The 24,673-nt window shown below is 29.9% G+C and overlaps 1 protein-coding gene across 2 annotated transcripts in view; it reads left to right on the forward strand.

The window, feature by feature from the left end:
• LOC117177195 overlaps positions 1 to 24,673 on the forward strand; it is a 45,471-nt gene that overhangs the window by 10,137 nt on the left and 10,661 nt on the right. For both annotated transcript variants that reach the window (XM_033367729.1, XM_033367728.1), the window contains exons 2-4: positions 8,513 to 8,669; positions 11,576 to 11,774; positions 12,082 to 12,282. In XM_033367729.1, coding sequence (XP_033223620.1) covers positions 8,553 to 8,669; positions 11,576 to 11,774; positions 12,082 to 12,282 — 517 coding nt within the window. In that variant the 5' untranslated portion in view covers positions 8,513 to 8,552. The remainder of the gene's footprint in view (positions 1 to 8,512; positions 8,670 to 11,575; positions 11,775 to 12,081; positions 12,283 to 24,673) is intronic.

Here is a 24,673-nt window from a genome sequence, read left to right on the forward strand (position 1 = left end):
GATGTCTTGAGGAAAACGGCCACCATTTTGAGCATGCATTGTAAAAATCCTCATTATAAGGTTATTAATTTTGAATTAACCAATTCAAAAGTGTCAGGCCGTCAGTGACTCACAAGCGCACATGATTTTTGATTTTTGTAATAAATGCAATTGGCGTGGAAAAAAAACAACTTTTTTTCTAAATAATTTTCAAAATCTGTATTTTAAAATACTTTTTGATCGATTTTGTTGGGCAAATAAATGCTTTATTTGTTTTTGTATCAAGAAAGGTGCAAAGAAAGGTTACGAGAAAAATCTCTCAAAGATTGAAATTATGTAATTTTTATTTTCATTCAAAAATCGATTTTTTCCATTTTTCTCGGTTTTATCTTGAAATTTATGTAAGTTTTATGGCTCACTATGGTAGTAGTAATCATTATTCACAATTTTAAAGAAAAATCACTTTGATAGCTATGCCAAATTTTTTTCAAGCAATATGATAATTATTTTTCAACAAAAATACTTGATTTTTCCATGCAAAATGGTTTGTAATACATTTGGACTTGTAAAAAAAATAGCCGTTATTGAAATTAAATACTTGAAATAAATTTTAAAGGATTTTCAGATAAATTTGTTCTAGAGATTATTTTGCATTTTATACTGGATTGTCGATTGATAATAATATGCATTGGAAAATCTTCGAGCACGTTTTAGAAACAAAGGTAAATTCAAAAATGCGGCAGCAGCTAAATACTTTTATGCGCTTTTATGGCTCTCTCGACCGCTCGGTAGGACCGAAAATTACTGCACTACCCAAGTAGAAAAACGTCGATTCTGTTATAGCAGCAAAAAGAGCTGCCATAAACTAAAAATTTTGCAGCCGATGCCTTTGAAAACGTTCGTCTATTTTTTTCAATTAACTAACTTTTCACGCAAAATGATTTGGAATACATTTTGACTTAAAAAAAAAATAGCCGTTATTCAATGTAAATGCTTGGAATAAATTTTAAAGGATTTTTAAATACATTTCTTACTTGAAAAGTGTTACTGTCCGAGCTGCTGGAAAGTGCAACCATAAAATACCTTATGTCCAACACATGTTTCGCTCTAGCCACGGCTCGCTCTACGCTTTCGGAGATAATCCCTTCGATTGCCCTATTGTCCTTCAAGACAGAGCTCAATAGACCAGGGCGGGTTATGTTTGTTGTTGAAATTGATACTTTTTTTTTGATATTTTTTGTAATACATGGACGCAAAACTCCTCCTTTTCCATTCCCTCTTGCCAAAAGAGAGGAACTTAAACGTTCCACAAGCTTTGATTGGCTAAACCTTATTGTTAATTTGCTATTAATCTATGCGTTATAGACATGTGATTGTTTGGTGATTTTTAATCGATTTTTTTCGCTTAATGCAGTGATATAACTCGCATGCGAACGTTTTGAAAGACCCTGTATATTACTTTTAAGTCACTGATCGCAAAATTACGAATGTTTTAATCTCATATTTTTTCCCATTTTATAACAAAGGACCCCTAAGGAAAGGGATGATCTGGCCAAGCACGCAGGTACTGCCCTGAGAGTACGTCACAGGGCAGCCAGGGCAGACTACCCTGCCCAGGGCAAGAGCGTGCCGACCACTGCTCTACTAGAGTCTAGGAGCCAGGGGTAGACCTGTATGCCATCCTGTCGATTTCGATGTTGCATCTCATGTAGAATGTTCATATGATTCCGAAAATCGAGGGTGTTTCTTCGAGAAATGGGTCAATTTTGAGATAATCGCATTCGATTTTTTTAAATTAATCAAGTAGACTGCTAACAATTTTATGATTTTTACTATTTTTCTTTCGCGGTCGTCTGGTGTATGTGTTTACGAACAAAAAGTTCCTCAGCCAGATTTCGATTGCTTTAATTGTTAATATAGAAGATGAACAGTTAAAGAGAAAATGTCAGAGGAATTGAAATGCACCATTTTCTACGAAAATATTAACCTGACGACAAAAAGTTTGAAACAAAAGTGTTACTACTTGGCCAGGCGGAACTTTTTTTAATATGTAAATTTTCAATAAAAGTGAAATATTTCGAAAATTCGACGATAATATAGATGACAAAAATCTATACAAGGTATAAAGTGTCGTTTTTCTCGAAAAGAGTTAATGCAAATACTTAAATACATGAACTTTATTCCATGATATCATTGGTAATTATAAGTGAAATCTTGCAACAAAAATTGGGTTAATAGTATGAAAAGGCACAAAGATATTTGTTTTCTAAAATTACGGAAAAAAATTATTGTATAAACTAGGGGCAATTATAAATTGAGTTTCGGTCTCAGCTTCTAACTGATGTACAAAGTTGTAATGAAGCTCAATAATTTCCATACAATTTTATTAATTAAATGGCTGTATTAACAATTTTGTAACATCTATACTTTATCACTTTATTTGTTACATCGCTTTCTTTTTTTAAGTAAAAAGTAGGTCGAATTTATTACAGTATTTCAGCACCCCTTTTGAAAGTACATGATACGACAATAAACGGCCCAAAAGTTTTTCCACTGCCAAAGGCGTCGGGCCGTAGACAAACCAATTTGTGGGCCCCTACTTTGGCTTGAATGGTTTGTCTACGAGTCTACGGCCCGACGCCTTTGGCAGTTAAAAATCTTTTGGGTCGTTTATTGCCGTATCATGTACTTTCAAAAGGGGTGCTGAAATACTGTAATAAATTCGACCTACTTTTTACTTCAAAAAAGAAAGCGCTGTAACAAATAAAGTATAGATGTTACAAAGTTGTTAATACAGCCATTTAATTAATAAACATGTATGGAAATTATTGAGCTTAATTACAACTTTGTATCTCAGAAACTGAGATCGAGGCTCAATTTATAATTGCCCCTAGTTTATACAATAATTGTTTTTTCCGTAATTTTAGAAAACAAATATTTTTGTGCCTTTTCATACTATTAGCCCAATTTTTGTTACAAGATTTCACTTATAATTACCAATGATATCATGGAATAAAGTTCATGTATTTAAGTATTTGCATTAGCTTGGTAAATAAATAAATTTGAATAAAGTGCTTCAGTTAAATTTATAATGCTCAGTCAAAATAGTAAGTTTTGTAGCTTGATATTTTTCAATAAAATCAACTCTTTTCGAGAAAAACGACACTTTATACCTTGTATAGATTTTTTCATCTATTATCGTAGAATTTTCGAAATATTTCACTTTTATTGAAAATTTACATATTAAAAAAAGTTCCGCCTGGCCAAGTAGTAACACTTTTGTTTCAAACTTTTTGTCTTCAGGTTAATATTTTCGTAGAAAATGGTGCATTTCAATTCCTATGACATTTTCTCTTTGACTGTTCATCTTCTACATTAACAATTAAAGCAATCGAAATCTGGCTGAGGAACTTTTTGTTCGTAAACACATACACCAGACGACCGCGAAAGAAAAATAGTAAAAATCATAAAATTGTAAGCAGTCTACTTGATTAATTTAAAAAAAAAATCGAATGCGATTATCTCAAAATTGACCCATTTCTCGAAGAAACACCCTCGATTTTCGGAATCAGCGGAAAATTCTATATGTATAAGATGCAACATCAAAATCGACAGGACCTATGACGGCACACAGGTCTACCCCTGGCTCCTTGAGTATAGTTGGGACGGTTCTTGGTTGGAACAGCGGAAATAAAACGTTATGGATTAAGCATTAAAAATCTGAAAAAATTGCTTCTAAATGTGAACGAAAATCACTTTAGAGATATTAAAATTAAAATTTTAATGGTATCTTTCCATTGAATTTTCACTATTTTATCGAAATATTTTTGAAAAATAAAAAATATCTGATTGTAGGGAATTTAATGAAATTAATATAATCCTTCATGTTTTTGCGCATGCGCGTTACATTTTTTTCCGCTTTCGATGACAGTAAATTGCGAATAAAAAAGCTGGTATAAACAATAATTTCATTTTTTAAATAAAATTATATGCAATAATAATATAAATAATAAATAAAATAATGAAAAAATCACAAACAAAATAGTTATTGTTTAATAAAAACAAAATTGACGTAAATTGTTCAACTTTATAAAATAAGGTTTATAAAAATTTCACAAAGGAGTATTAACTTAGCTTGGCAGTAGTCGTTTTTATTTCAATTTATTACTTATAAAACATGTTATTACAAATGCTATTTTTGAATAAGAGAATCGAGCGTTAATTGTTGATTGAATAACTTTTTTTCCACTTGAAAATAATTATTTTGATTATTCGACATTTATAAGATTTGTTAATACGTTCTAGATGGACAAAATGTCATTAACCTTTGAAAAATCGACCGAATGCTCTTGGTTTGAAAGTTTGCATAAATTTAAAAAAATCGTTTTCAAATAAGCAATTTGTTTTCATATTTCATGTTATCTATTTCTAAGTAATAGATATGCATCGACCTTTATGTGTAAGCATACAAAATTATTTATATTCAAGTTTTTATTATTCTTATGAACGAAAAACAAAAAGCGTCTCAATCAAGGGCACTCTCCCCTCATAATGAAATTATATTAAGGTACGAAGGTAGTTATAGCGATTCACTCCGCGATGGGGCGTTTCGACTTGTTTAAAACCTATAAAAATGTTTTTCATTATTATGGCCAAGTACTGTTACATGTGCGTGTATCCTACGATAACTATCGGTGCAAAACTAATGCAGTCTACGTAGTTACAAGAAGAAGAAATAAAGAATTGTAGAAAACCTAACTTTTCTTATAAAATATTAATGTTAACAGTACACACGCTTACTAAAATATATTTGTATCGGATAAAGCAAAAAAAAAGAGCTGACCTCGAAGTCCGTATGGGATCAAATATAGGGACCAAAGGGTACTTTTTTGTCACGCTCATAGGATACGTTTTCGCGTTCAAAGGGTAACAAATTCAGGATAAATTCGTAAGATTTCGAAACAATTCAAGTAGAATTCGAAAAATATTTTTCAAATAACAAAAATCAAATGATCAAATGATGATTTAAGTGAATTTAGAAGAATTCAAGTGAATTAAAAAAATTAGGAGAATTTCAAACAATTTCAAAGAATTGAGGGTAAATTAATAAGAATTCAGGGTGAATTCTATAAAGTATTTTCAAATATCTTCAAAAATTTGAAACCCTACTAACTTCTAACAAAAAAGTGAATAATGACCACAAAAAAATTCAAATGAACTGGAATTTTTTTAAACAAAAAAATTCACTAATTTTAATAAAACTTGAGTGAATTTAGAGGAATTTAAGAGGAAGGAGAAGATATTGATATAATTCATAAAAACTTAAATTGAATTAAAAACACAATCAAGTACATGCAAAACAATTTAAAAATATGAAGAAATTAATGAAATTCAGTAAGTTTGAAATGAGTTTAGAAAATTTAAAAGGATATTCCAAAGAATCTAATGAAAATCGTAGAAGGATTTAAGGTGAGTTTAAAAGACTTTAAGATGATTTATACAAAAAAATAGTAAACCATTCAATTGATTAAAATTGAATGTATTTAAAAGAATTCAAAAGAATTTAAACGAATTAAGGCTAAATTAATAAGAATTCAGTGCGCATTCAAATTAATGAAATTACTTAATAATTCATTGGAATCTTTTTAAATTCCTAAAAACTTTTAAAATCAAAAGCTCTTGTAATTCCATAGAAGTTTTAAAAACATCCTATGACGTTTAAAAATATCCTATAGAAATATTCCATGGACGTGTTTGAAAATCGTTTACGTATAAGGCGATTGAAAAAAATGCATCATGCATGAAAAATTTCACTGGGAATACCTATAATATATGTACATTTTTTCAGGTAGACATCATCTCTTTGAAGAAATTTTTCAGCAATTATTATAAAAACATTGCAAGGGCAGTGTTGTCACAGGCTTAAGATGGTTACTGACCAACATGTCGAAGGCATTTTTGGGTTAGGATTGGATTTTATTTTGATTATTATCTAGGTTGCAGTTTTTATTAAACTTTTACTTCGGTAAACCCGGTTATACATCATAGCCACGGACTAAGTCAAGTGACTGATGAGAATAGAATGTTACAAGTTAATTCAACTAATTTAATACGATGCTTGAAATCTACTGCGATGATTTTGTAGGTATACAATTACGAGCAGCCACAAGCGTTGGAGGTGACAACAGTCATCTCTGGATGCTTTCTTAGAGCTACCATAGTTGCAGTTTTATTATTATTATTATTATTATTATTATTACACCATTAGGCCGTTTCGCTTTCGGGGTAGGCGTGACTCACTCGGTGAGGACGGGAGAAATGTGAGGAAGGGATATAGAATTTTTAGAATGACCCAGAATTCTCGTATTATTTATTTAAATAACACGCTCGTTCCACAACACTGCTCCGGCCCAGGTTGCTGATCAATCTCTCTAGCAATCACCCTAAGTAAATATCCTCACAAAGTCGTTATGGAAGGTTCCCACTTGGGTCCATTAGTGGCCAAGGTGTTTTGTTTGAGGCGTCATTCACTCTACTGACACTCTTTTTATTAACTATTTGCCGCCATACTTCCCTGTCCTGGCAGACTTCTCTAACTTCTTTTACGTCCATGCATTTTTTCATGCAGGCTCTCGTGTTTCTATGGCTTCTTATGTCTCTTCTAACTAGGGTCTCATTCACACATTCTAACCATTCTTTCCGCGGTCTACCTCTGGACACGCTGCCATCTACTTTACCTTGAGACACTTGTTTTGTTAGTCGTTCATTTGGCATTCTCCCAACATGCTTGAACCATGTTAAACGATTTCTTTCCCATGTGTCTACTAGCGTCTCTTGTGCACCACATTCTTTGAGAATTATCTCGTTACTCACTTTGTGCATCAGAGTTTTCCCGTATATGATATACAAGAATATCATATCAATTGCGTTATTTTACTCTTTACCTTTTCCTTGATAGGTCCATGTTTCGCTACCGTGTAGTACAGTCGGTACAAATATAGAATTATGTATTGCCATTTTAGCTTTATTTGATATATTTTTACTTCTGAGAAGAGACCCTTCTTTACCAATAACCTTCTTACCTTCGTTTATCCGTCTATCTAACTCCTCATATGTCTTTCTGTCAGTTTTGAATCGACTACCAAGATATATGTTTTTATCAACTTGTTCAATTCTCTCCCATTCAAGCCCATGCTCTTCATGCTTGCAGTCAGTTTAGTCAACATTCTTTGCAAGTCTTCGATTGACTCTGCCATAACAACCTTATCATCTGCAAATGCTAACCCACGTACCCTTACTGTTTCGAGATCCATACCCTTTTCGTCGAAAAGAGCCATTCTTAAACACTTGTCCATAAATAATATAAATAACCATGAAGACATAACGAATTCTTGTCTACCTCCTTGAATAATATCGAAACAGTTACTCAATTTACCATTCACCCTTACACTCGCTTTGCTACCCGTATATATTGTTTTTATAGCTTGTAGGAGGCATCCATTGATTCCATACCCTTCAGGACTTACCAAAGTTTACTTCTATCCACCTTGTCAAAAGCTCTTTCTAGAACAACAAATGCACAGAAAACTTTTTTTCCTACTCTCAAACTTTTTTCTGTTATTTGCTTTAAGCTAAATATTTGATTCGTACATGACCTTCTTGGCATAAATCCACTTTTCACTTCAAAAATCTTTGCTTCTGTTATTTTCATTACCCTACGAATAAGTATTATTGAGCACATTTTACTTACGGTACTCAATAAGCTAATCCCTCTGTAATTATTACAGTTGCTTTTATCCCCCTTTCTTTCGTATATTGGTACGATAATCGCTATTTTCCAATCGTCTGGGACGTCTCCCATCTCGAAACATAAATTTATCAATTCGCACAGTCTATGTGGTACGTACTATGTACTCGCCACTGTGTTTAAACATTTCAGCGTTAATACTGTCTACCCGGGCGATTGACTTTATCATGAACAATTTAAATGAAAATAAATATATCCACACAGTTTTGTAGAATTTAGATATCTCCCCCAAAAATACGTAAGATTATTACATTTTTTATGTTTTGCCATTATTAAATTAATCAAACAATGCTGCATTAACTGCATATTAGAGTCGCAATTCCGGTCATAATAAAATGATGCGTTAATGCTTTGCATTGATAGGAATACGTGCACTCAAGGATTACATTATAGACTATCTTGTTTAATTAATCAATGAAGTATGCCATAATCTCTCAAAGCATGCATATAATGATGATGTTTAAAGTTCCATTATGCATTAATGTAATTAATAAAGTGATTATATGTAAAATTATATTTTCATGTTATTTGTTATTATATTATATATTATACTATTTTATTGCATTATTATTATATTATATTATGTTTTTATATATCTTATATGTACTTAATAAAAAAAATTGGCATCAATTATATGCCGAAACAAATCCAGATATTCGTACCGAAATGTAAATTAAATATGTTAAATATTTTCTGACATCAATTTGAATTGCAAAATTTTTCCAGTTGAAGTGACTACCGGAAAACGGAAGGACGCAGGTGCAGGATGTCGGAGTTGCGCGCGCAAGATACTTTGGCATTATCCGCCAAAGCGGTGCAACAAACAGACGATGGTCAGTGTGCAACAAGAAGCCGGCCCGTTAGCTTGTACGATAATTATAAGGTGAGAAAATTTCCATATTGTTCAGATTTATTTTTAAAAAGTAAATTTTTCGTGAATAAGTGAATTCTTTTTCAAGAGACATGGTACCAGTATGTAGAAAAAAATGCAAGCAGTCATGACCTTCTTTTTCACTACTACTACTACGTAAAGTTACTATAAAAAATGGTTAGACATCACAGAGATTAGTGATGGCAAGTAATTTGAGCCTTGTATTTTTGGTTGCAACTTTAAAACAGTTTAGAAATTTTGTTTCTTAACTTGCACGTAATTTTCAGAGAACATAATTGTTTTTTCAAACACCTTTCATGAATTCATCTTTCCAAGTAACAGTTCTGTAACTTTGCTGTATCAGCAATAATTATTCTGCAGAAGAACAAAGTTTTTCGTAAATAAAAGAGAACAATTAGCAGTTTTTTTATAGCGATCAAAAGGATTAAGAAATTTTTTTCGCTTGTAATTTTATTGAAATTTTGGAGCAAATCTGCATATTTAAGTAATTAAATTGTATGGAACGCTGTGAGGATTACTGAAAATATGAACATTCTTAAGATTGTAAGACTAATGTCTCTATGCCTTAAACTTTCTCATACTCACTGTATATGTGTATCTCTAATTCTCTACAGCATTCTGCAAGATTATGTCATAATAAGTGTACGTTTATAATGGCATGGTAACTATGTACTTAAAAACTTTAGTGATCATTTGAATAACCTATATAATATGCTGGAAAATTAAAATCCAGTCTAGCCCATTTTTTCCCTTACTATTTCAGTTGCGTTGGATAAAATGTTGCTATTAATATAGGAAAGGTAAAAGGAAATTTATATTTTTTAAATGAAGAATGGGCGCGTTCAGTGAACTAGTTATGTGCGCGATACGTAAAACAAATATTAAATAATTTAAGAAAAAGTTGATTTAACAACATTTATCATTTTGACAAGGGGTAAACTCAAAACAACCAAAATGAAATAAGGTACGCCAATAGTTATTATATTTTCAAGGAAATCATTTTCTGTTTTTAATTTTTTATTTGCTAACAAGCTTAATTATTATAAACAATTTTAACAAACTTACTATTTCCAATTTTTAAAAATAAAATTACTGGAACTTTTTCCAATAGCTTCATAATTATATACTCCATCGTGTATGACTGCCATTGAGTGATTACTAAGTATTAAGCTACGGAAGCCGACAAGTATTCTCGGTATTATAAAATATTTGAATGATGAAGGACCATCCATTATATTTGAATTAAAACTGGTGTATAAATTTAATACATTTTTTCTTGGAAACAGTTCATACATTTATAATTTTTTTAGTTGAATTTAAACTAACGGTCAGATTTTTGCGTTCATATTTTTTTATGATTAACTTCTCTTAATTTTAATTGTCTCAGGGCTAATATTTTTTCTCTTTGAAGGGTTGCATTCTCTCTAAATTATGTATTGAATGAGAACAGGATGAAGCCAATTGGTATATTTTTTAAGTAGATTGTGCAAAAATAGTTTAACTTTCCATGTTTTCTTAAATTTTATGTAATATCCGAAATAATCAAAATATTTGAGCTTTTAAGGAGCTGTAATATATAGGTAATTCCCGCAAAAGACGAAAGGAAACTTTCATGATTGAATTGGCAGTGACCTATATAACGGAAAAATGCGCAATTTGGAGACATATTCATTCACTTTATGAAACAATAAATACCAATATTAAGTTTTAAAAAGTTGATGCTTGTTAAAAGCGCACATTTTCATTGTAGTGTAGAAAGTGACAATTTATTAAAAATGGTTAGTTTTTTGTTGATAAAATCGGAATTTATTGCTCGTTAGTGCTCGTGGATAACGTTAAAAAATGAAATATGAGAAAAAGCGGTTTAAAAATTTGAGAAGTTTAAAATGTCATCATTTGATCAAATTTTCATTTATACGTACATTTCGTAGTTTTCTAGATTTCTAAATATTATATTTTTTAATATTGACTCAAAAAACTTGTAAAGGTTTATGGAAACAAAAATTTTTTTATCAATACCCCCCGCCCTGACCACTCCCTTAAGGGGGGAATGGGGGATAAGCACTTTCAAAAATTTTTTTGTTTTTTTTGTTGTTGTAAAATATTTCTTAAATATTGTGTCAAATTTTTAAGTCAATCGGAGCAGAACTCTTGAAGTTATAAATATGTATAAAGCCGATCCTCCTCATAGAAAATATAGGAAAGTGCCATAAGACAATGAAAAATACTATGAAATAATAGAATTTTTATAGTTTTCCTTACATTTTCTACATTCGTCAAGTGTGCACAGTATAATGGAAAAAATAAGGAGCTGAAATCGTTAAAAAAATTAATGTTTTTCTTCACTTTTTCAATGTTTAAAACTTTAAACGAGTTTTTCTCGAAACCACTTTTCAAAAGAACGTTTCAGAGATTTTACAAAACCTACGGAACCGATCCTTCTTAAACTTGGTAAAGTTTTTCTACATATAAAATGCTTCCCCCAACGATATTTTTGTTTTCATTTTTTTATGTTAACGTGGTTTTTCACTTAAAAAATGACGAACTTTTTCGTACGAAATCGCATATTTTACTTCAAAATATCACAAAAATTACAAAAAAATCCTAAAAATAATCGTTGGGGGGAGCAAAAACTGATATTTTAAATAAATTTTGCAACTTTTTTGATTTTCGATAAATCTACGTTGAGATATCGCAGGAACCGCAAATCATCTTTTTCAAGAGGCGCACTCGAAAATGCTCTAATGTCACTGGCTCATTTCATGATATTTTTTTTTACAAAAAAATTACTAATTATTTTTAAAATAATACTTTTTAACCTGCAAAACATTTAAATACATTTACTTTAACATACGGTTTCGAAAAGCGGTTGTAAAATAATCGAATGCATTTTGCAGGATGGACCAACAATGGCGCCTTGCGTGACTTCTGCGATGAGCGTCGGCAACTTGAGCCAAGTTCGTGACGAGGATGACCCGGCAGCAATGCAGGAAGGGAACAACAACAATAACAACAAAATTGACTATGGGACTAGCCGGGTCAGCAGTGCCGTCAGTGCCGGCAATATTTCAAAAATTCAAAGCCCAAAAGTTAAAGGTAAATAATTTCAACGACTATTCATAAAAAATCGAGGAGCCAAAATCGCTAAATGACACGTTTTGGGACAATAAAAGCATTATCTTCTTACTGTATGCAAAAGCACGTAGAATAGGGTGGAGCGAAATTTATTTTTCTGTACCAGTTGATGCAACAATGATATTAAACAATTTACTTATGTTACATTTATTTTGTAATTTAACAATAGTGACAACATTTTTATTTGCAAACATCTTTAGATGTTTTTTGTACAATTTTTTTTCAATATAAAACTGAATTAAAGCAATTAAATTATTTCTTTTTACAGGAGCAGTTTCTACAGGTAATATCGGAAAAATTTTCCGATCAGAAAAAGAAAAGGAATTGGGAAGAGCACCATCCATGGCAAATTGCTTGTCAACGACAGTCCCTGTCAATTTGGCAGCGTCCCAAATAGCTGGCAGACATACCCCCACCAGAAATTCTCTTAGACACAGCCGTATGATTGTGATGCACCGAACTGGCAATAGTAAGTCAATTTTTTTTGGGGTTCCCTAATTTTATTCTTTAAATATAGCTCTAAATATGACAAAAAAACCTTTTAAACTTATATAAAAACCTGTTTGAAATATTCATAACAGAACGGAAGTTATACTTATCGGTTTCGAAAGTTTGGAAATTTATTATGTTTTAAAAACGTGCACTAATTACTCTCGACCCTGAAAATCTACATTTTAAAAGCCAAACGATGTTAATGACTCCTCATTCTCTTTAATGTGCATAGCGACTAATTTTGGTCTTAAACTTGAAAGACTCGCATCGTCGTAATATTTATGGTCAGCGTTATTCATTCCAAGATCGGAATCACGAAAAGGTTAATGAATCATTAATCCTAAATTTCCATATATTTCTTGGGTTATTAAGTGCAATTTATTTTGTGTCACATACTAAGTCAAGGTAAAATGATAGAAGTATGCTAAAGATGTTAACTAAATTAATCCCGCTGAAAAAGTCTATTAAGATAATGATTGTAATCAGTCATTGTTTATAGTTTTTTCACTTCGATTATCATCAAATCACATTCGAGAAGTTACTTTAAAGTGTATCCTTTTTGCGCTTTGAAATTACGTGCTTTAAGGCTAATGCTGCGAGAAATGATGAAAGGGAAATTTACACTGTTTTTAAATAAATAAATAGAGCAAACTGCAAAAACTGGTGAATAAAGGAAAATAATTTTGTACATTGGATTTTATATAACGATGATACGGTTGAGCGAACTAAAATTACCGTTTCCACTACTAAAATTCCCGTCAGTCAAACCAAAAAACTTCAAACGTATTTCTCCAACTAATAACCATTTTTTTGCATTTGACTACACCGCATACTAGTATCTGAATAATGTTTCCTCTTATTGAAAGCATGGTTCGAAATAAAAAATGATTCAACTTCTGATTCACATCTTTTCGCAAATTAAAACAACGATTATCTCAACAAACAAAATAAAATAAAAAAATCAAGAAAAACATTCTACTTCAGTTAATTAGAACTTAAAAGACGATCCTTAATTTATTTTTTCTAGGTGAAACAACAGTTCATCTCGCATTCTATTTTATTTTGGGAACGACCCAATGGCACCGTGACACAGTATTTCTAGTCTGCGGTGTGGCCAAATTTAATCTTTGATTCATATTTCTCTTTCGAATTTCTCCTCGATAAAACACCAGAAGATATTAATATATCTACTAAGCCTCCATAACATCATTACCGCATTTAATCATACGTTTATTACTGAAAATTATAATAATAAAGCCACACAATGTTGCACTGGAAATGTTTCATGCATCAGAATAGAATTAATAAATGCAATTTTTTTATATACATATCTTGCTTTCAATTAGCGCATAAAATATAAAAAATGTTTCGCAGGAAATAGTAGAGCCGGGAACTCTTTCAGTTTTCAGTCGCAATTTCTCTTTGGACTCCAATTCCAGTTTTCGTTGCTTCGTTGTATTTAAATCGCCGCGAGCATTAATGCCATGTATTTTAGTCTCAGCAGTTCATTTTGATATTTTCTTCCGTTACTTTTCCACACTTTCTTTAGAGAATATAATGAAAAAAGGAGTTATTATATTATTTTTCTCCTGTTTTTATATCATATTAATATGCATTATTACAGGGTAACCGAAAAACTTCAAAATTATCTTATTTTCCCCTGACGAATTTTTCATTTTTCCCGAACATTAATATCCAAAGACCAGACTTTTAATCTTGTAACATTTTTCACATAGAATCTTTTATAAAGGAAATAAAACAATTTCAGATTAAAATTTAAAAAATTCGAATTCACTCACTTCAACCAAAAAATATGACTTTTTTGACCATAAAACAGATTAATGTTTAATCTCAAAGGACTAATTTTCAACAAAACCGTTTTATTTGTGAACAAAAGAGACTAAAGTTGAACCAAAAACAGTTGCATTTTCAACCAAATATTTTATATTTCTACCAAAAAGATTATGTTTCTACTAATAAAGACGGATTTTCAACGAAATAGTAAAATTTTTAGTTAAAAAGATTAGTTTCAAATTTAAAAATACTTATTTTCAAACAAAATATTAAAACCTTCAACAAAAGAAAATGAGTGTTTAACAAAAGGTGATTCAGCCTTAAACCAAGAGAGATGCATTTTCACCGAAAAATTTAATAGTAGATATTTCAGCTCAAAAAAGATTTCAATTTGAAAGACAGTTGAAGGGTGATACGCCATAAGGGATTAACCTACATTTTTTCTGTCATAAGATTATTAGGTAGGAAATTCTGAATCATTTAAATACACATCCTCACAAAGGATTTTTTATAACTCGTTTTTTTTTAAATTCCATAACAACGAACTTGCAAGATGTCGCAATCCACAATCTATCGGTTAATCTTTTTTCGTAACGCGCAGATATGACTGCCAAAAATGATCTTTTTTAGAATTTAGAAATTTTTACAAAAATCAGGTTTTATTTTCTCACCAAAAGGAGTAATTTGTGGGATTCAAATGATTACAAGATAATTAAAACTTGAAAAAGCACCCTTTTAAAGAGTTTTTGAAATTAAACATTAGCTGAATTATTATTTCAAGCAGAACTAATTTTCAATAGGCATATTTTCAAATTAATCTAAATTTATATGATTTTGATATCTCTGAAAATATGTTTCAAGTAATAAACGCAACTTTAAAAGATCTCAAGTTTGAAATGTTTTAATCTCAAATTATGAAAGACAATGCGAAATTCTTGTTTATTTAATAGTATATTACAGTACAAGTAGGGCTAGGCACATATTTACACGGGGATGGCAATGTTCGCAGGACGAGTAATGAAACGTCCTCGTAAAGATTTAATTACACGTGAAGAATTGTGTCACCCTACGAGTGATGTACGATATTTTATTCGAAATAAGCATGTTATGAAACTAGGACTCCCTGAAAAGTAAGCGTTAGATATAGCCGTTTACCGAAATGGTGCGAAAATCCTATGAAATGAATGTTTTTTCATAAAGATGATGATCATTTTCCGGAAACTTAATGATGGGATTTTGGTTGTGTTGTTGATGATTTTTAGTGAAAATAGATCTACGAAACCATTTCTCTGTTTTTTATTTATTCAAATATTCTACTTTTATTCAACATTGAAAGTACTAAAAACGCGCGTCCAGGTTTGAAAACGCCTTTTATTATCTATAATTACTCGTAACTGGGTAACTTTATCTAATCAATTTTTTTGGCCTTTGTTCAATACTAAAATATTCCTGGAGTGGACTTTTTTTAAGCTGAAAATTAAATTTTATGGAGTTTCTTGTCTTTCCTGAAAAATCGGAAAACTATGGGTTAATTCCTTATGGCGTGTCACCCTTCAGTTGAATTTAACCGAAAAGACGAATTTTTAACAAAATAGTTGAATCCTCAACAAAAGAAGATTAATTTTCTGCCAAAAAGTTGCATCTTCGCCCAACAATGAAATTTATACTGAAGCAGATAAATCTTTAACCCTTTAAATACCAATGTTGCAGCTGAGCATCATTCACTATTTTCGATTTTTCTAATTTGTAGGTAACGGGCGTAGAATTTTGCAAAATTAATAGTCAAAGTGGACTGTTCCGCATCTGGTAAAGCAATTTTGAGCTATTTTATACACAATACAAAGCGAGAAATATATAAAAATTCTGCATTGAAATATGAGTTTTTAACAAAAATGTAATTTTATTGATTATTTTTTTGTTTTCTTTTGACTAAAAATGAAATTTTTTTACAATCCGCAGCTGCGCTTGCTCGAATTTTAGGTTAATACAACTTTGGGATTGTCAACTTTGACATCTATTTTTCGAACCTGGATACATTTTTTACTCAAACTCTTTTGACCTCAATTCAGTTACATTTTAGCTCGGGACCAAACTTTTGATTTATCTTTAAATAGTGATTTAAATTTTACTGAATGATTTTTCGCTCCCCTGAAAAAATCCCCTTTTGGTGGTTATCTAGTTCTGTTTCTGTATATAATATTTTATAAACGGCATAAGGCAATTTCAATAAAAAAATTTTAGTCTTTTTATCCTTGATAGTTATTTAAAGCGCCTCTTAAAGAAATTTTCCGACTTTTTCCATTTTTTTTTCATCATTCTTGACCTTTCAGTGACCAACAAAATTCACTGATTTTAAGGTTTTTCCTTACCCATGGCCAACCTGATTATCATCATTCAGTCGAAAATGAAATGAAAAATGGATTTATTAGAAGAATAAGGGGCGCTATAATGACAGCAAAAAGTTGACTATCTTTTACATTTAAACGCTTAATAACGTATAGGAGATGGCGTAACAAGGTAATTGCAAACATATTCTTACAAAGTATTAATGGCATTAAACATGGATTGGGGCCACTGTATGACAGAAACTCGCAACCATCCAGTAGATTTCCTACCCAAGAGGCCGTAGGCTGACGGATTTACGATGGTTTCCTTGTCGCATTACGCGCAAAAAAATTTTAAAAAATTAAATTCTTATGCAATTCACTACTTTTATTGTGGCTACTCTTTATTATTCGTAATTTTTTCCTAAGGCCATATCATTCATTTGTATGGCCCTCAATTTTTGTAAACACAAAAAATATTTTTTAAAAGTACATCTTTTTATAAAAATTTAGGACCGTACAAAACTTAATAGTGTCTTTTATTTTATTCACTCGATTTTCAACTTGCTTTATCATTTTCTGTGGATGTACGTTATTGTGCGAAAAAGTATCATTAAGGTAGAAGTTGGTTAAGTAATCCCACGCAGAATAAAATTCTGCTAAGCTTACAGGATTTTCAGGTAAAATAGAGACAACGTAGATTTTTTGTAATGTTTGCCGAATTTTCTGTAGAGTTTACGAAATGTTTAATTATTTGATAAATTTACGGATATTTTCTGTAACATTTAAAGACTTTTTGGTTTGATTTTACAATTTAAATATGTTAATTTTACAGAAAATTTCAGTAAATATTACATAAAATATCCGTAAATTTATAAAACAACAGAACATTATTTAAACTCTGCAGAAAATTGGGTAATCTTTACAGAAAATCTACGTTGTCCTTATTGTAACTGAAAATCCTATATAATCTTAGCAGATTTTTTTCTGCGGGTGAGTTTAAAACTCTTCAACCAACTGAAAAATAAAAACATAAATGATACCAAACTGATTTCATTTGAAAGCGGGTAACCTTTTGTTTTAAAAGAAGCATCAGAGAAAGTATTAAAAATGATTCAAAAAGTCCTATACTTTGTTTATATGAGTTTTTCGACGCCTGATTCAAATTTTTTTTCATAAGCTATACGCTTCTTTAAAATGTTTGTAATTATTACAATAATTTATTCATTTCTGGTCAACTTTCAAATTGTGAACTTCAAAAACAGTATCTGTTCCTATCGGTGGAAGCTCCGGAGAAAATTTGCAATGCCACCTGTGTCGTATTGAATACACATAATAAAATCGTTTGATCTGCTCCCACGTACGCCATATGTGTGCGCCCATAAGTTCGGCGACCTGTATACTCTGTTTTATCCGAGGTTTTATCACCTATAATGTTTCCGCTTTTTTTTTAATTTACTCACAGTTTCGTTTTTAAGATACCCTATCGATAACAATAATACATTTTGCTGTCCATTAATATTATTCCATTACAAATTTGTTACATTCAATCAAGTAAAATGAATATAACAATTGGAAAACGGAAATATTAAGCAAATTTTTTTCATCAAAAGAATGGGTTTTATATACGTAAATAAATTTGGTGTCTGTTTATTTTCTTTGAAACTGGTTTAATTTTTGAAAAAAGTAAATTTTTTTATTGTACACAACAACATATTTTTTCACAACATTCCAAAATCATCCGCCATTTTCATTTTTTCTAAATTTTCCATTTAAATTTTGAGACGCTTTAAAATTCCGTATCAGAAGAAATAAAAAAATATATTTTATTGTTATTATTATTATACTCAATATAACTTAATTTTTGGTTGAGCAAGAAACTTTTATCGTCTAAGCCCTAAAGCGTGATGAGAATTCAATTTAGGAGATTATAGTCTTCGTCGATTGTAAATTCCTAAATTCCAATAACGCCAGTTTATTGATTTGTGAGGACTAATATGAAATTTTTCATTCATACTTGTCTCTATAAATCTATCTTGACAAACGATCTACATTTTATGTGCCCATGTGCCTACATAATAATATTTAGAATAAAATATTCAGATCAGCGAATTCATTTCAATTTTCCCAGTCGTAAAATAACATAATCTGAAATACAAAAATATAAAATTAATTTTTAGGGATAATAACTATTTCATAAAAAATAATTATTAAACTCTCCCTGAGTAAATTTAAGAAACTAATTTCCTTTACAGTTTCCAGGGTTTTGTTCGCCCTTTATTTAGTACAGCTTTCCATTTCCTATCCTCATTATTTCTCGAAGACTTGTTTTGCGGTTTCAAAAGCTAGATTTACTTGATTTCACGGCGGATTTACGCCTTACTGACCAATTGCGAAAATATCCTTCCGCTGGGATTCCCAGTCTCTTTTAACAAAGGCAATTACTCAAGATGAGTTTCTAGTAAAACGAATCGTCGAAGCTGCACTCATTATCTGTAATCATTCGACCGAAATAACGAATTTCGGATGAGAAGAGACCGAAATTAGTTTTCATAATTCAGAATCCTCACTTCCAAATATTTTGTTCATAAAGTGTATTGGATTTCTAATACTTATTTGCGAAAAAAGTATGAGATCCAATACTTTCAATATTTCTTTTTCATAAGGGAGGGAAAATAATAAAAAAGAGGAAAGATTAAACATTTATTTTTACATGTAGAAAAGAAGGAACAATCTTTCTAAAGGAAAGGTTATCTTTTAAAATAATATTAAAAGATTTTTTGAATGATTTCTGCTGTTAAAGAATTTATTTTTAAAATTTTGCTATACTTAGAACCTTTGTATTCCATTCACGGCGATATAAAGAAGTCCGAAAAAACATTTGCTGAAGACAATTTCTGTATATTTTCATCATTATTAACATTAAATTTCATCGATACTAATTGAATCGCGAGAAGATTGAAATATTGATAATAAAATTCATTGACTGAAATATTCAATATTAAAATTCTTGAGACTTCATAAATTCAAACTGAAATATCAAGAAAATGTAACGATACTTCCAATAATAAATTATTTAAATCAAAAGCTCTGTAATCCGGTAGCCACTAACACTTTAGTATGCACTAACAGGTCACCGAGATTAATCTTTCTTAAAAGCTCTAAAAAAGGCCTCTAATTACGAATATCTTAGGTAGGTTTTCGAAATATGGGTCAATTTTTCTTTAAACAATTTTTTAATCAATTTCATTATTTATAAACAACAAAATTTATAAAATCATTTTCAACATGGCTGAGAAAAAATAAAACTTTTTTACGTTTTGCACTTTTTTCGTAAGACGAACTGCTTGCAATGTATTGCGTTATAAACAAATGAATTTTTAACAAACTTGCCATATTTGCACAGTGTTACCTCAGAATCTATAGTTGAGAAAAATTTTAAACTCGTACAGTGTCCATATCAAGGATAAATATCTTAAAAGGAAAAAGAAAGCTTCCGATTGAATAAACACTTCTCCCCTTAAATTGTTAAGAAGTTGTTATTTTTAAGAGGAAACCGTTTAGACTCTTCATTTATTAATAAACAATCATCTAGATCAACCAGTGTCATAATGTTGCTTCAAATTGTTGCGAAAGCTTTATATGGCATTATTAATACAATTTGTTGTTCATAATTTCTTTTGCTAAATTGTTTGTAACAATTGATATAAATAATGACCATTAATTACAAGAATTGACTTCAATGTTTTTTTATTAATCCTTGACACATGATTAAACTATTCACTCTCTTGATATTTTCTCGTACGACGAGCCATTATTTATTTATGGCCTTATAAATAATTCATTTTCTATAAACACACCCTCCTCTGAAAGCCAGAATTTCCTAGTTATTAGCGATCACCTTTTTTTATATCCTTAATTTGACCATAAAGAATGTAATATTATCTTGGGTAAATTTTCGGCATCTGACTTTAATTGTTTATGACTATTGTTATTAACAAAAACGCTCAATTAAGAAAATGTATTTTTCTTTAATTATTTTAATAATCTATGAAACAAAATAAAACTTTTCACTCGTGTGATATTTTTTTGTACGACCAGCCATTATTTATTTATGGACTTATAAACAATGTGTTTTTTTTATAAACTTACCCTTCCCTAAAAGCCAAAAATTTCAAGTTATTAGCGATAACCTTATTTATATCCTTTATTTTACCATAAAGAATGTAATTATCTTTGTATAATTTTTGATATCTGACCCTTATTGTTATTAACAAAAACGCTCAATTAAGAAAATGTATTTTTTCTTAATTTTTCTATTAATATATAAAACAAAATAAAACTTCACTCTCGTGACATTTTTTCATACTAAGAGCCATTATTTATTTATGGCCTTTTAAACAATGTATTTTTTTTATAAAAATAACCTGTCCTGAAAGCCACAATTTGCAAGTTATTAGCGATCACCTTTTTTGATATCCTTTATTTTACCGTAATGAATGTAATTATCTTGGGTAGTACTTTCGATATCTGATCCTTATTGTTTATAACTATTGCCACAAGAGTGAAAAGTTTCATTTAGTACCATAGATTAATAAAAAATTAAGAAAAATTTGATTTTCTGAATTGAGCGTTTTTGTTAGTGACAGTAGTTATAAACAATAAGGGTCAGATATCGAAAATGCTACCTAAGATAATTACATTCTTCATCGTAAGATTAAGGATATAAATAAGGTTATCGCTAATAACTTGGAATTCGTGACTTTTAGGCGAAGGTATGTTTATAAAAAATACATTTTTTATAAGGCCACAAATAAATAATGGCTGGTCGTACAAAAAAATATCACGAGAGTGAAAAGTTTTATTTTGTTTCATAGATTATTAAAATAATTGAAGACAAATCCATTTTCTTAATTGAGCGTATTTGTTAATAACAGTAGTTATAAACAATTAAGGTCAACTGTCGAAAATCTACCTAAGATAATTACATTCTTTATGGTAAAATTAAGGATATAACAAAGGTGATCGCTAATAACTAGGAAATTCTGGCTTTCAGGGGAGGGTGTGTTTATAAAAAATGCAATGTTTATAAGGCTATAAATAAATATTGGCTCGTCGTACGAGAAAATATCAAGAGAGTGAAAAGTTTAATCATGTGTCAAGGATTAATAAGAAGACATTCAAATCAATTCTAGGAATTAATGGTCCTTTTTTATATTGATTGTTATAAACAATTTAGCAAAAGAAATTATGAACAATAAATTATGTTAATAATGCTAGATAAAGCTTTCGCAATCATTTGAAGCAACATTATGACACTGGTTGATATAGATGATTGTTTATTAATAAATGAATCTAAATGATTTCCACTTAAAAATAACAACTTTTTAACAACAATTTAAGGAGAGAAGTTTTTATGCGATCGAAAGATTTCTTTTTCCTTTTAAGATATTTATCCTTGATATGGACAGTGTACAAGTTTTAAATTTTTCTGAATTATAGATTCTGAAGTAACACTGTGAAAACATGGTATTTTGTTAAAAAATCATTTATTTATAACCTTGTACATTGCAAACGGTTCGTCGTACAGAAAAAGTGCAAGACGAAAAAAAGTTTTATTTTTTCTCAGCCATGTTAAAAATGATGTTGTAAATTAAAAAGAAATAGTTTAAACAAAAATTGATCCATATTTCGAAAACATACCCAAGATATCCGTAGTCAGGGGCCTTTTTTGGGCTTATAAAAAAGTGTAATCCCAGGGACCTATTAATGCATACAGAAGAACTGCTCAACGGTGAAAAATTTTGCATTTCAAAAGCTTGATGAGCATAGTTATCATTTTCAGTGAAATATTTGCAATATGTGATAGTTTTATTGAAATTAGGTGGTTTTATCTTCTCTGCGACCTATCTTCTTTATCTTCTTTATCTTCTTTATATATTTAATTTCAAATAAATTATTCATAATCATTATGATATATTTTTCAACAAACTTCTTCATTAAAACCTGTTGTTCAATTAACATTTATTTGAAATTTTTCATTTATAACATATTTCTATAATTTGTTGAAAATAATTTGTAAACTCTTTTTAGCAATTTCACGCATAAAATCTACAATTTTTTTACTGCATAAAAATGGGGATTTTTTTGTAAAAATTTCATAGAACATTTTAAATATAAACTTTGGAAGCTTTCTGAAATCTTGTCAATGACAATATAAATAAAAAATTTAAAAAACACTCCAGAAATAAAATTTATAAACAAAACCAATTTCAGCTGCTTTGCCACTAGAATTTTCGCATGAAATTAAATTATTTAAATCATGTAATTCCTTTCTTCGTATTATTCTCAATTAACTAAATTTTAAAATCTACTTTATTTGATATATTTAATTTTACCTTAGGAACTCGAAAATGCAATTAAAAAAAAAACGTCCTTGTGTGTGCATGTCACTTTTTTCTGTTCACCGAATCTTGAAAAGTGAAAGAGCAAATGGCCATTAAATTTTGACGAATTGTAGCTCAAATTAATCCGGAAATTAGATAATTTTTTGTGCATTTAGGGATTGAATAAAAAAAATTACCATGTTTATATGAGAAATTTGTTGTTGATATTTGAAACACAACAAAACTATATCTATTCTAATGTATTTGTTCGCATCTTCGAGATGAATCGATCGAACTATTGAGGAAACTTTAATGACCCACTTAGTAACAATTTATAGTTTAAAAAAAAAATGGTTTAGTCCGTTTATATGAGGAAGACTTTCTCGATATTGGGAATACATACTACACTACTAAAGCTGACATATTTGTTAGCGTTTTCGAGCCGCTTCGAATGACCTATTGAAGAATCATCCATGTCTTCTTATGATATAGCAATATCTATTTATAATTTTTTTAAATATATTGTTTAACTTGCAAGGAATCTGTATTATCGTCGGAAATAGTAACAACCGATCATTGGAGATATATTTCACCAACCGTTAAAACGGAAATCAACATTATCGATTTAAGCAGAAATTCTTCAAAGTCTTTCCAAGCTAGATAGAGCTATGAAGTAATTTTTTTTTCTGAAAAAATATATAATCCTTCGCTTCGTTGGGAATCGAACCACAGGTCTATTGAGTTTCGGTTGGGTGATCTTACCACTAAGCTACTGGAGAGATCGAGATTTCCTTTTTCACGGTTGGTGAAAAATATCTCCACTGATCGGTTGTTACCATTTCCAATGATAATACAGATTCCTTGTAAAATTGAATTATATTAAAAAAGACACCTTACAAAAAAAGCGTGTTTCTGAAAAAAGATTCTTCATCCGATCTTCCCAGTAGCTTAGTGATAAGAGCACTCGATCGGCAATTGGTAGAATTGTGGTTCGAGTCCCAGGCAGAGGGATCTTTTTTCAGGAGAAATGTAATTTAAAAAGAAAATGTAACTTGTTTATGTGAGGAAAACTATTTTAATATTGAAGGTACAGCAGGACCCTGTTCATAGAAGAATTTTTTTAAACACTCGGCGTATAACAGTATTGTATTTGAGGTAATTTTTTATGTCCTCGAGACGCATCGATTCACTTATTGTCGTACCTTCGATGACATTTAATATTAATATTAATTAATTTTACATTTAATATTTAACATTGTTTACTACTATTTTTTTTTTACTTTGAGATCCGTCACTAGTATTTTTATTGAAGATCGAAAAAGGTCAAGAACAATTTAACATTGTTTATATAAGGAAAAGTTTTTTGAAATTTGTAATATAACACTACAGTAAGTTACAAAATGGTTCGTTATAACTGAACACATTGATTAACCTTTTAATGGTCTTTGATTTTCTGAAAATAAAATTTTTGTTTAGATTGAAAAATATTTAAAGTATCCATTTTTTTAGAGAAAACCTCCCTGGAAGTAAATTTATTTGATACCTTTGAGGAAGTAGAATGATCATAACATGAGTTCAAACAAATACAGCTATTATACAAATTAGTTTAAAAATATGTATAACTACTTTATCAAAGTCAAAGTTTATTGGAATATACGGGTATTAAAAACAATTCTAAATCGATTTACACAACAATTTTTTCATAATATTTTCAATTTATTGTAATCCAAGCATTTTCATAAGAAATGAGCTGTTCAGGATCGTTTTAAGGGCATGTGACACAGCTAAATACCTATATTACCGACCACAGTTTTTCAGTTCACTGAATGTTTTTTTGAACCTAAGAACTTTTTTTGTAAATAAA

Source organism: Belonocnema kinseyi, chromosome 7 (genome assembly GCF_010883055.1).
Source record: "Belonocnema kinseyi isolate 2016_QV_RU_SX_M_011 chromosome 7, B_treatae_v1, whole genome shotgun sequence".
Taxonomy (NCBI): domain Eukaryota; kingdom Metazoa; phylum Arthropoda; class Insecta; order Hymenoptera; family Cynipidae; genus Belonocnema; species Belonocnema kinseyi.